The 13,465-nt window shown below is 45.4% G+C and overlaps 1 protein-coding gene across 1 annotated transcript in view; it reads right to left on the bottom strand.

Moving 5' to 3' along the window:
• Positions 1–3,002: 3,002 nt before the first annotated feature.
• The window catches only part of LOC148431111 (SID1 transmembrane family member 2-like), a 37,582-nt gene continuing 27,119 nt past the window's right edge, over positions 3,003–13,465 (bottom strand). Inside the window, exons 11-14 of the mRNA XM_088466330.1 lie at positions 13,207–13,312; positions 12,689–12,802; positions 12,312–12,425; positions 3,003–3,418 (exon numbers count right to left, since the gene is read on the bottom strand). Of these exons, the coding sequence (XP_088322456.1) occupies positions 3,356–3,418; positions 12,312–12,425; positions 12,689–12,802; positions 13,207–13,312 (397 nt within the window). The 3' untranslated portion in view covers positions 3,003–3,355. The remainder of the gene's footprint in view (positions 3,419–12,311; positions 12,426–12,688; positions 12,803–13,206; positions 13,313–13,465) is intronic.

The raw sequence follows: 13,465 nt of genomic DNA, 5'->3' as shown, positions 1-13,465 counted from the left end.
ATATTTCACCCTTCCGAAGGTAGACACCCTGGATTCCAGAACCCGCGTTACTGAGTGGAATGACACTCGTCGACTGTGGAGACATAAGCGCACTCATAGTTGAAGAGTGGAGATCTTGTCTGACATCAGAAGGATTCTTTGATTCTGAGAATCCAGCAGGGCTCCTAGATAAATCAAACCCTGTGAGGGATTCAGGGAGGACTTTTTCCCAGTTGATTGACCATTCGTGCTTGTGAAGGAAAGCAATGGTTATCTGGAAATGGCTTTGAAGTACCTTGGTGATCCTGCTAAGAGCTAAGGTGGGCTGTCATAAAAGCCATAAATCTGGTAAACCCCGGTGGGGCTGTGGACAGTCCAAAGGGTAGAACCTGAAAATTGGAAGTGTCGCTGTGGCACAGCAAACCTGAGATCGCTGATGAGAGGCTCTATAGGTACCTGTAGGTACGCGTCCTGAATATCCAGCAATACTATAAAGTCCCCAGGTTCCATAGCTCGGATGATGGAACGTAGGGGTCCCTCCTGAACCTAGGCACCTTTAGGAATTGGTTCATGGATTTGAGATAGAGGATAGGCCAATGAGGACCATTCGGCCTCTGAACCAGAAAGAAAGAATAACCAGTCCCTCGCTGAGATAGTGAGGGTGGCATAATCATCCCTGCTTACCGCAAGGACTGTATAGCTTTCTGGATTTGTAAGGCCTTGTTCGGGTCTGAAGAAGGGCCTGCACAGCAAAACATGTGGGGAGGCTGTCTGAGCAATGAGAGGGCGTACCCGTGAGAGACTTCAACTCTTACCCAAACAAACGTGGTGACTTGACACCAGCACTTGGTGAACTGAGAAAGTCGGAATCTCACTCTGGGATCCCCCAGATGAAGGCCTGTCCTGTCAGGCTGAAGGTTTATCCTCAGGTTTAGAAGCAGGGAGTCCGGAGTTCCAGGTCTACTTGGTTCCGGGTATGGCGGCCCTCGTGGAGGCCGACAGGCTAGGAAAGGACTGGCCTTTAGGATTTCCCTGAGTACAAAAAGGACTTAACATATGGAGTCCGAAGCCTTGTAGTGGAAGTAGCTGAAGAAGGAAATGTGTGATACTGCCAACGTTGCTACAATCTTGTCAAGGTCAGGGCCAAACAAGATCTCCCCATTATAGGGTAATCCATTTTAAGGCCTATCTTGGAGTCCATCTCTGCCTTCCAGGAGAACAGCCATAGGGTATGGCGGGCAGATACAGTCGCGGCCGAAACCCTGGAGGTTGGGAGACTAGCATCCAATGTTGTTACTCCCACATAGGAAAAATCAACTAGAATGTGTGCAGCAAAAGACATCTGATCCCCAGAAACTTTTGAGGGAAAAAGGTCCACAAATGTATCTGCCCAGCTCTCAATAGCATTAGCCATCCATGCGATAGCCATGGTTGGACGGGCAACAATTCCTGAAAGCGAGTATATTGATTTCAGGCAAAGCTATCACCTACTTATTCGTAGAATCCATCAGGGCAGGGATGGGAGGCGTAATAGCGCTCTTAATCAAATGAGTAACATAAGAACCCACCGCAGGAGGTGATTCCTATTACTTGCAATGACCCTCAGGGAAAGGGTAACATGAGGCCAAACGCTTTTGTGATACCTCTTATCTGGCGATTGCCAGATCTCCGCCATGTGATCCACCCGCTGGTCTGAGAGGGTGAAAACAGCCGAAGACACTTTGTGATTTAGGTGCAGGTACGACATCCTCTATAACCAGGATGGACTTGACCGCCCACACCAAAGCAAGGATATTATCCATTTCTCCCTAGGCTGACGATCTGTGTTAGACAGCAGTGTAGACTAAACAGACACCGCAGGGCGTTTATTACGCCTTCTTAGGTTTCCTAGAAACGACATCCACCAGGGTGGCCATTGTGACACCATGAACAAAACCCTTCCTGGGTCAAATCCTCCGTACTCACACCTGCAGCACATGACTTGCAGGATAGCAAAAAATGGGTGCAGTAACGTGCTCTATTTCCTGGTCAGATTATATCTGTCTAACAATCATTGTGGAAATATTAAGCAGCGCTATACTGGTCCTGACTGGTGCTAGGATTAGCTGCAGGGACTCATTATCAGCGTATGCAACACACAGTTCCATCTAAAATATGGCAACGTGCAACACGCAACAGTATGTGACCAACCTCACAAATATTGACAAGTATATATGTGAGATCTCAGAACCACCTTAACTACACCTGTATAAGGGCAGATTGCTGCTGCACCATAGATAAAATGGCCACCTGGAGACCTCAGAGGAAGTGTGGCCCACCGAGGAAGCAGCTCAGGAACACCAGACCTTGCGCTGGAAAGGCGCGCTGAGCTGAGGGGAGGAGCCGCTGTAACAGGGAAGGCTGCATCCCCTGGCCGGCTATTAACCACCGTGACGCCGGATTCACACTGCCGAACTATAAGTCCCTGGTGGTCTAGTGTATATACGCGGGGTATGGGGGGGGACCGTCACCACTGCCAGCACCTCCGGTCTGTCCCCAGAGACCAGAGGCATAGACTGCATATACCCGCGGGTCACCGCAAGCGATGACCCACGATCTTACCTGTTCCCCGGCGATCCCGCAGCAGTCCTGGGCGCACGCAGAGTCCGGCTAGCACAGACTCTGGGGTCCCACCGCGATCTCCAGATCTGTACTGGCGTCATGGCGCCAGCGGGGTGGAGGAGCGGCAGCTTGGACGTCCAGTGGGCAGTCCAACGCTGCCGCTCTGACGAGTTCTAAAAATAAAATAAAATGAAAACTCATAAAATAAAAGTAAGCTTAGGGGCTGCTAATCAGCCCCCCTGCGATAACGGGCACCAACTTAAACTGAGAAGCCTCTGGCTTGGGGGCGGGGTTAAAGGGAGAGTAGACCCTGTGCATCCTGGGAGTTGAAAGCTTTAAATGCGTGGGGCCCGGATTTGGTTCCCTACCTATACCTCAAGGTCAACCCTGTGGACGCCCTATGGACCCTGAAGTAGAAAAGCCATATAATGGCTGAGATGCTGGGCCCACAATAAGCTCAGTTTGGCAACCAAAAGCGCAACACTGGCACCTTGTGGTCAATGAGGGAGAATAGTGTCCATACAAAAAAGGCCTTCATGTTTCTTTAGTTATAAATGTAGCACAAAATGGCGGCACATCTTTTATTCTGAGTTACAGGTCTCCTTGTTTTGTCAATGAGAAACCATCTGTAAGTACAGTACGAATGACTGGACGGATACTAGAGACTCATTCTAGTTTTGTCACAACTGTGGAGACAGTCATGACTCCAGTACCCTATCTGTGGCCGTTCAGAGCTAGCGTCCTGCACTGTTTCCAGTGTCCTTCAAAGTGTAGTTTAAAATGCATGAATCTGGTCTCTCTTTACATCATCCAGATCATCATCCAGACACAGCAGAACCTGTAGAGAGCGGAAAAATCTGTCAAAAGTATAAGAGGAAACAATACATAACTGGGTTGCTGATCACGATATTGTGCAGCATTACACCATCGTTCATGTTTAATGAATAAGGTATGATAACTTCAGAGTGAACTGTAAATAAACCAAGAGGAAGGGTGATCAGTGCTGCAGGACGAGAGGATGGCATTTCAGGAGGCGGCAGAGAGATTCATGCATACTCCACTCTGACTGCCAGCTTAATCAGAAGGATAGATACTGGAAAAATGATGGTTTGTCCTAAAAACCTAGAACCTTCTAAATAGCTAAGGGGAGCTCTTTCCTGTGAATACAGGTATCTGAAAAATGTCAAAGCCTCTAAGTTTAGTGACGGTCCACTCTACCATTCCTGACAGTCATTATAAATATTGATAAAATATTATTATTATTACATACGCATATTTGGACTTCTGTTACAGAAAATTATATGGCATATTGTGCAAAAAGAGTCTCATATGGTTGTATCAAAAATGGGGGAAGAAGTATGTCTTTTTAAGCATTCAGGTATTAAACACTCAGTTTCCTAAGAAAAGGCAGTCATGGCTAATTTGCAATTACACTGACCAGTAAATACAAGAAAAGGGGGTGAAGCCCGATAAAATGCCATGTCAGATTCACAGGACTTTGTCATATCCTATGGGGGTAAATGGAATATTGGGATTTGATTTTTACTTCACTGAAACCCCTGCTAGCAGAAACAAGTCCTTTTGTGTGTGATAGTTTTTTTTGTATTTTATCCTTAATAGTTTATTTAAAGAATCTTGTACAATGTATATTCTTGTATTTCTTTTTGCCATCACTGTTTTTCTACTTAAGCATTGTGGCTATTTTTCTGTGTTAAATGATAAAATGTAGTAAGTCCTGAGTCTGTGTTCTTATAGCGCATGTGCCTAATTCTTGTTTGATATGTTTAACATTATATAGTACCAAATGAGGAAAGTGCTTGTGTAACATTATCTCTGATTTAAATAAATTTTGGAAGTACTGTATATGGTGAAGTAGGACGAGCAGCTGATTCAAATCTTAATGGTGGTGGTAAAGGTAATATAATGGTGTGAACAGAAAGTGAGATTTTAATCATTTTTAGACAAACCAGATGGTTGTTTTTGTCATAGGTGTCACAACAGTCTTAGGTGAGATCTGATCCTCACAGAAGTATTTTAGAAATGTCCATATCACATATAACAGGCAACATGTATTAAAAAGGTATAGACCCTATTCCACAGTTTTCATATAAGCTCTTCCCTGTACCCTACAAATCTGCCACTTCCATTGCTGGTAGACAGTCTCTCATACTTTATCTTATTATGCAATGGATTCTACAGTTTCTAGGTATAAACCTTGTAGGATAAGGGAGACTAGTTTCACATGTTTTACTAATTGCCCCAAAGTCCCCACCTCCATTCCACAGATTTTTTCCATGTCTTATAGATCGCATCGATCAGTCATATTGTGACAATCCATGTCCAAAGTGCTACTTCTATAGGTTACCTCAAGTTAAGACCTTTAATATCAGCTGGTACCTAAGCACCAACATATTCAGTGTTTTCAAGAATGAGCTACAGTAGCGATATGAACATATACGAGGTATGTCTATTAAATAACGAGACTGATTAAATTAAATCTTTATTTATTGGTATTACAAATGTAATGTTTGTCCCCTTCAATATACTCCCCATTTGCACTAGTACATCGTTGTAGTCTTGTTTTCCACTGGTGGAAGGCATGGAGCAAATCAATTTCTGTTACTTGTTTCAACATATCTGCCGTTTACAGCATCAACTGATTCAAAATGTGTCCCTTTAAGCACTGATTTAACTTTTGGGAAAAGATAAAAGTCACAAGGTGCTAAATCGGGCGAATATGGAGGATGTTCAAGTGTAGTAGTGTGATTGTCGGTCATAAACTGCATCACAGAAAGTGCCATTTTTCCACAGATGCGGCCGTTTCTTTCTGACTCTCTCTCAGCTTTTTCAAAACTTCCTTATAATAATGCTGGGTAACTATTGTGCCTTCTGGAACCCATTCTTGCAAAATTACACCCTTGATATCGAAGGGAAAATTTTCCATGCGGTGTCTTTGTCAGTGTTCTCAGATTCAGCTATCATTCGAACACTGAGTCGGCGGTCTTTTCAAACAATCTGACTGCTTTTTTCTACATTTTCTTTGGTTCTTGAAGTGCAAGGTCGTCCAGGGTGTTCATCATCTTCGCCATTCTCATGTCCCCTGCTGAATTTTTTGTGCCACTCAAACACACACGCACAAGACAGGCAGTCATTCCCATAGGCCGTAGTAAGCATTTGAAAACAATCTGTTGGTGTTTTGTGCAATTTTACTAAAAATTTCAAATTGACACGTTGTTCAACTATTAAACTTAGCATTTTTTCGGCACTCTACAGAAAACACAACCAAATTAAATGGCGACTCACAATTAACTGAACGTTATAGAGTGTTGCTGCTTGTCATGCAGGTTCAGACAAGTTCAAGGTTACTACGTATGCAGTTAGAACCAGTTCTGACTGCTTTGTTTACTAGCTGGAATCATAATCTTGTCATTTTATAGACATACCTCGTATGTGTACCTGTAGGTGATTTATTACAAGGACAAACCATTTTAAATCAAACATTTAATTCTTCCATCTCAAATAAATGTGTAGCTGTATAAGATGAAGCTGCTAATTAGGGGTGTGCACCGGCCACTTTTCGTGTTTTGTGTTTTGGTTTTGGATCTGGATCTTTCTTTGTGTTTTGGATCTGGATTGGTTTTGCCAAAACCACCCTTCCGTGTTTTGGGTTCTGGGTTTTGTGTTTTGGATCTGTATTTTTTTAAAACAAAGCATAAAAACAGCTAAAATCACAGAATGTGTGGGGTTTTTCTGCTCCTATGCTATTATTAACCTCAATAACCTTAATTTCCACTTATTTCCAGTCTATTCTGAACACCTCACAATAGTGTTTTTATGTCCGAAAGGTTGCACTGAGGTAGCTGGATGACTATGCTAAGCGACACGAGTGGGCGGCACAAACACGTGGCCCATCTAGGAGTGACACTGCAGTGGCAGACAGGATGGCAGTTTGAAAAACTAGACCCCAAACAGTACATAATGCAAAGAAAAAAAAGAGGTGCAAGATGGAATTGTTCTTGGGCCCTCCCACCCACCCTTATGTTGTATAAACAGGACATGCACACTTTAACAAACCAATCATTTCAGCGCCAGGGTCTGCCACACGACTGTGGCTGAAATGATTGATTTGTTTGGGCCCCCACAAAACAAGCTGGCAATTAATCTGTCCCTGCACAAACTGGCTCTACGGAGGCAAGATGTGGTCCTCATCCTCCTCATCCATCGATTCCTCATCCTCTTCAGTGTCGTGTACATCCTCATCCTCACAGAGTATTAATTCGTCCCGCTGGAATCCACCACCACAGGTCCCTCTGTACGTTCTGGAGGCTGGTCTCCCTGGAAGAGTTGATAATTCATTTTTATGAACATCATCTTCTCCACATTTTGTGGAAGCAACCTCCTACGCCTTTCGCTGACAAGGTTCCCGGCTGCACTAAACACTCTTTCGGAGTACACACTGGAGGGGGGGGCAACTCAGGTAAAATAGAGCCAGTTTGTACAGGGGCCTCCAAATTGCCTCTTTTTCCTGCCAGTACAGGTACGGACTGTCTGACATGCCTACTTGGATGCTGTCACCGATGTAATCCTCCACCATTCTGTCAATGGTGACAGTATCATATGCAGTGACAGTAGACATGTCAGAAATTGTTGCCAGGTCCTTCAGTCTGGACCAGATGTCCAAACTTGGTCCTGCCTGCCCTGCATCACCGCCAGCGGGTTGCTTAGGATACCTAAGTTTTTTCCTGGCAGCCCCAGTTGCGGAAGAAAATGAAGAAGGAGCTGTTGACGTGTCACGTTCCGCTTCAGCTGACAGTGTTTTCACCAGCAGGTCTTTGCACCTCTGCAGGCTTGTGTCGGCCGGAAAGAGAGACACCACATAGGCTTTAAGCCTAGGATCGAGCACGGTGGCCAAAATGTAGTGATCTGATTTCAACAGATTGACCACCCTGGAATCCTGGCAAAGCGAATGAAGGGCTTCATCCACAAGTCCCACATGCCGAGCGGAATCGCTCCGTCTTAGCTCCTGCTTCACTTTCTCCAGCTGCTTCTGCAAAAGCCTGATGAGGGGAATGACCTGACTCAAGCTGGCAGTGTCTGAACTGACTTCACGTGTTTCAAGTTCGAAGGGCTGGAGAACCTTGCACAACACGGAAATCATTCTCCGCTGCACTTGAGTCAGGTGCATACCCCCTCCTTTGCCTATGTCATAGGTGGATGTAAAAGCTTGAATGGCCTTTTGCTGCTCCTCCATCTTCTGAAGCATATAGAGGGTTGAGTTCCACCGCGTCACAACCTCTTGCTTCAGGTGATGGCGGGGCAGGTTCAAGAGTGTTTGCTGGCGCTCCAGTCGGCACGCAGTCGCTGAATGGCGAAAGTGGCCACAAATTTTTCGGGCCACCCAAAGCGTCTCCTGCGCGCCCCTGTCGCTTTTCAGAAAATTCTGCACCACCAAGTTTATTGTGTGAGCAAAACATGGGAAATGCTGGAATTTGCCCAGATATAATGCCCGCACAATATTGGTGGCGTTGTCAGATATCACAAATCCCCAGGAGAGTCTAAGTGGGGTAAGCCACTGGGCGATGATTTCCCTCAGTTTCTCTAAGAGGTTGTCAGCGGTGTGCCTCTTACTGAAACCGGTGATACACAGCGTAGCCTGCCTTGGAACGAGCTGGCATTTCTGAGATGCTGCTACTGGTGACGCTGCTGTTGTTGCTGCGTAATGTGATACATCTACCCAGTGGGCTGTCACAGTCATATAGTCCTTAGTCTGCCCTGTACCACTTGTCCACATGTCCGTGGTCAAGTGGACATTGGGTACAACCGCATTTTTCAGGACACTGAGGACACTTTTTCTGACGTTTCTGTACAGTCTCGGTATCGCCTGCCTAGTGAAGTGGAATCTAGACGGGATTTGGAACCGGGGACACACTACCTCCATCAATTGTCTAAATCCCACTGCACTAATGGCGGATACCGGATGCACGTCTAACACCAACATAGCAGTCAAGGCCTCAGTTATACGTTTTGCTTCAGGATGACTGCTGTCGTACTTCATCCTCCTCGCTAAGGACTGTTGGAGGGTCAAGTGTTTAGTAAAAGTAGTGGTGTTCCTACTTCCTCTCTGAGATGATGAATGACTCCCAGCAGCAACAGCAGCAGCGGCAGCAGTAGGCGTAGCAATGCAGGATCCTCCGGAGGAATCCCGGATAGGAGAGTCAGTCATGCCAGTGACATGGCCTGCAGGACTACTTCCGATCCTGACTAAGGAGGAAATTGACGAGGAGGGAGTTAACGGTGTGGTTTGCAGGTGCTTGGATACAACAGGACAAAGGGATTTAGGTGTCCCTGGACTGCTTACGTTCTTAGCCAAAGTTTCTGAACTTGACAGTGAACTTGACTTTTTATGAACGCGCTGCAGGTGACGTATAAGGGAGAATGTTCCTAGGTGGTTAACGTCCCTACTCCTACTTATTTCACCTTTACATATGGTACATATGGCAAGACAGTTGTTGTCCGGATTTGGATAGAAATATTGCCAGATCAAAGAGGTGGAATGTTTGGTCTTCTGCCCAGGCATGACCGTGATGGGCTTTTTCATCCCACGGACAACAACTGTCTCCTCCGGAGCCTGATTTAAACAAACCACATCACCATCAGAATCCTCCTCGCCAACTTCCTCCTCAGCGCCAGCTACACCAGTATCCTCATCCTGTTGTACTTCAACAGTGACATCTTCAATTTGCATATCAGCAAGTGGACTGTGGGTGCTCCTTTCAGCACTTGCAGAGGGCGTGCAAATGGTGGAAAGAGCCACCTCTTCCCGTCCAGTGCTGGGAAGGTCAGGCATCGCAACCGCCACCACACTTGGACTCTCCTTGGGGATTTGTGATATCTCCTTAGAACTCACAGTTCTTCGCTGTACTTTTGCCAGCTTAACTCGTTTGATTTTTTTTTAGCGGGATGAGGGCTTCCATCGTCATGTGAAGCTGAACCACTAGTCATGAACATAGGGATAGACCTTAGCCGTTTCTTGCCACTCCGTGTCATAAATGGCATATGGGCAAGTTTACGTTTCTCCTCAGTTGATTTAAATGTTTTTTTTAAGGTCATTTTCCTGAACTTTGTCATTTGGGATTGTATATGCCCTCTACTATGACATTGGGCATCGGCCTTGGCAGACGACGTTGATGGCATGTTATCGTCTATGTCATGACTAGTGGCAGCAGCTTTAGCACTAGGAGGAAGTGGTTCTTGATCTTTCCCTATTTTATTTTTATTGGAGAAAGTTTGGTACTCCATTTATATTATATTGATATATACGTGTGGCTAAGGCGCACACAAATACAGAAAATTATTTTTCATTATTGTTGGAGACTAGTGCACTTTGTGGGTTACACCACCCTTTAAGAAATGAGCCAGCCGGCTCTTTACTTATGGGACACAGGCGCACGCTTGGCGCTGCTCCTTTGTTGATGCACGTGCAGCTACAGTGCACACAATTCACAAAGACAGAAAAAAAAAGAATTTTTTATTTTTTGTGGAGCGCACTTTTAAGGTTACACCACCCTTTAACAGACAGATGCACGCTTGGCGCTACTTTGTTGATAACCATGCGGCCACAGTGCACACAATTCACAAACACAGAAAATAATTTTTTATTTTGTTTGGAGTGCACTTTGGGGGTTACAGCACCCTTTAACGGTCAAGACAGCCATCCCTTTACTTATGACACAGGTGCATGCTTGGCGCTACTTTGTTGATGCACGTGCGGCTACTGCGCACACAATTCACAAACACAAAAAAATATATATTTTTATTTTTTTTGGAGTGCACTTTGGGGGTTACAGCACCCTTTAACGGACAAGCCAGCTGGCCCTTTACTTATGGGACACAGGCACACGCTTGGCACTGCTCCTTTGTTGATGCACGTGCAGCCACAGTGCACAAAATTCACAAACACAGAAAATAATTTTTTATTATGTTTGGAGTACACTTTGGGGGTTACAGCACCCTTTAATGGTCAAGCCAGCCAGCCCTTTACGTATGACACAGGCGCACGCTTGGCGCTACTTTGTTGATAACCATGTGGCCACAGTGCACACAATTCACAAACACAGTAAATAATTTTTTATTTTGTTTGGAGTGCACTTTGGGGGTTACAGCACCCTTTAACAGTCAAGCCAGCCGGCCCTTTACTTATGACACAGGCACATGCTTGGCGCTACTTTGTTGATGCATGTGCGGCTACTGCGCACACAATTCACAAACACAAAAAAATATATATTTTTATTTTTTTTGGAGTGCACTTTGGGGGTTACAGCACCCTTTAACGGACAAGCCAGCTGGCCCTTTACTTATGGGACACAGGCGCACGCTTGGCGCTGCTCTTTTGTTGATGCACGTGCAGCCACAGTGCACACAATTCACAAACACAGAAAATTATTTTTAATTTTGTTTGGAGTGCACTTTGGGGGTTACAGCACCCTTTAACGGTCAAGCCAGCCGGCCCTTTAAGTATGAGACAGGCGCACGCTTGGCGCTACTTTGTTGATAACCGTAAGGCCACAGTGCACACAATTCACAAACACAGAAAATAATTTTTTATTTTGTTTGGAGTGCACTTTGGGGGTTACAGCACCCTTTAACAGTCAAGCCAGCCGGCCCTTTACTTATGACACAGGTGCACGCTTGGCACTACTTTGTTGATGCAGGTGCGGCTACTGCGCACACAATTCACAAACACAGAAAAAAATATATATTATTTGGAGTGCACTTTGGGAGTTAGAGCACCCTTTATATATATTTTTTTGCACTTGGGGGAGCACCCCTGATGGACAGAGCACCCCCTGGACACCACTACAGCACCCCTTTAGGACTGGGACACTGCACAGGACTTTGGAGTGGACACAGCCCCTATGGACAACTGACTGCACAACACAGTCCAGCCAGCCCCTATGGACTTTGGAGGAGTGGACACAGCCCCTATGGACAACAGCAGCACAGCACAACACAGCCAGCCCCTATGGACTTTGGAGGAGTGGACACAGCCCCTATGGACAACAGCTACACAGCACAACACAGCCAGCCCCTATGGACTTTGGAGGAGTGGACACAGCCCCTATGGACAACAGCAGCACAGGTCAACACAGCCAGCCCCTATGGACTTTGGAGGAGTGGACACAGCCCCTATGGACAACAGCAGCACAGCGAAGCACAGCACAGCACAACACTACACTGCACTACACTACACTACACAGCCCAGCCAGCCCTAACTCCCACCCTCCCTCTTCATTGTCCACAGCCGAGTGAGAAAATGGCGCCGAAGCGGGTACCTTATATAGAATCCAAAACCCGCGAGACCCGGAAGGCGGGATGATGACGTTTTGCCTCGATTTCAGATCCGAGTCAGGCTTGAAAAGTCGAGCCTGACTCGGATCGGCTTCGGATCGTGGGGGCTCGGGGGGGTTCGGATTTCAGAAATCCGAACCCGCTCACCCTTACTGCTAATCAAAACAGGTCGTAAATAACACCCCGGACACATTGTAGTCCAGACTGTGGGCAGCCTTACAGGAAGTGAGGACACCTATGAAATGAGCTTCTGCATAAACAAACCTTTGCAGACAGAAAAATGTAAAGTAGTATTAATTATATAATATTATATAATAAAATAGTGTCCATAAATTCTGACATATTAAGAATAACGTAACCATGTAAGGCAGAGTCATACTCACAAAGAAAGATCCAAACATTGCGATGGAGGAGAGAAAATGCCAAATATCATGGTCATCGAAGAATCCAAGCAATATACAGTCTCTGTTGTGCTCTCGGGATTCAGCTGGAGTTTTCTGGACACAGAACAGATGGTCAGAAAATGTACAAGATCAGACAGCCCATACACAAAGCAGAGCACCACAAGGATAAACTCTGCACTCAATATCATGGGTTAGTCACAAATCCCCATTTAAACTGCAAAGCTGCGATGGCCATGTTGATCACTACAAAGGATTACCTAGGTCAGCAATCTTTGAGAAATAGATTATATTATAGGCGGCCATTTCCTGAGAAACACACTTCACTGGAAGGAGCTACAGTGGACATCTTCACTTACCTGCTTCTTGCTGAGCCCATGGAAGGAGAAGAAGAACAGAGCAAATCCCCAAACCACAGATGTGCAGGCGATGCAAAGAAGCGGAACTAGAAGTATGCGCTCTCCACTGCGCAACTATGGTGGTGAGGGGAAAAGTGAAAGATACAAGGCAGACATTGTAATTCTGGATAACTGTATAATGAGAACCTAATACTCAAGCATCATCAAACTTCTAGGGCAGCACGGTGACATAGTGGTTAGTAATACTACCACACAGCACTGATGTCATGAGTTCAATTGCAAACCAAGGCCATACCTGTGTGGAGTTTGTATGTGCTCCCAGTATTTGTGCGAGTTCTCTATTACACTTCAAAAACATACTGGTAAGTTAATTAGCCTCAGACAAACAAATGGACCCTTATGTGTACTTGTGTAGACGTGGTAGGTATTATAGACTCCACTGCGGCAGACAGGGAATATTCTCTGTAAAGTGCTGCGTAATATTTATGCACTATATAAAATACTTCCCAATGTCTCACCTTCATGATGATGTAGAAAGCAAAGTACAATAGCAGGTTGCAGATCCCAATGGCAAGGAGATAGGAGGCAAAATCATTAGGTCGTTTGATTAGGCCATATGCTGCCCTGTAGACAAATTAAGTAGGAAAATTCAAACCTATCCAAGCTTGCACATCCCTAGTGCAAATACCAAGAACTAGAGAGAGCAAACATTTCACATATGTGCACACACCAAACCATTCATGGATAGCTCTACTTAATACGTTCCTATAAGTTGCC

Source organism: Taudactylus pleione, unplaced genomic scaffold, assembly GCF_031769625.1.
Source record: "Taudactylus pleione unplaced genomic scaffold, aTauple2 ptg002847l, whole genome shotgun sequence".
Lineage (NCBI taxonomy): Eukaryota > Metazoa > Chordata > Amphibia > Anura > Myobatrachidae > Taudactylus > Taudactylus pleione.
This window is presented reverse-complemented; position numbering and strand designations above follow the sequence as displayed.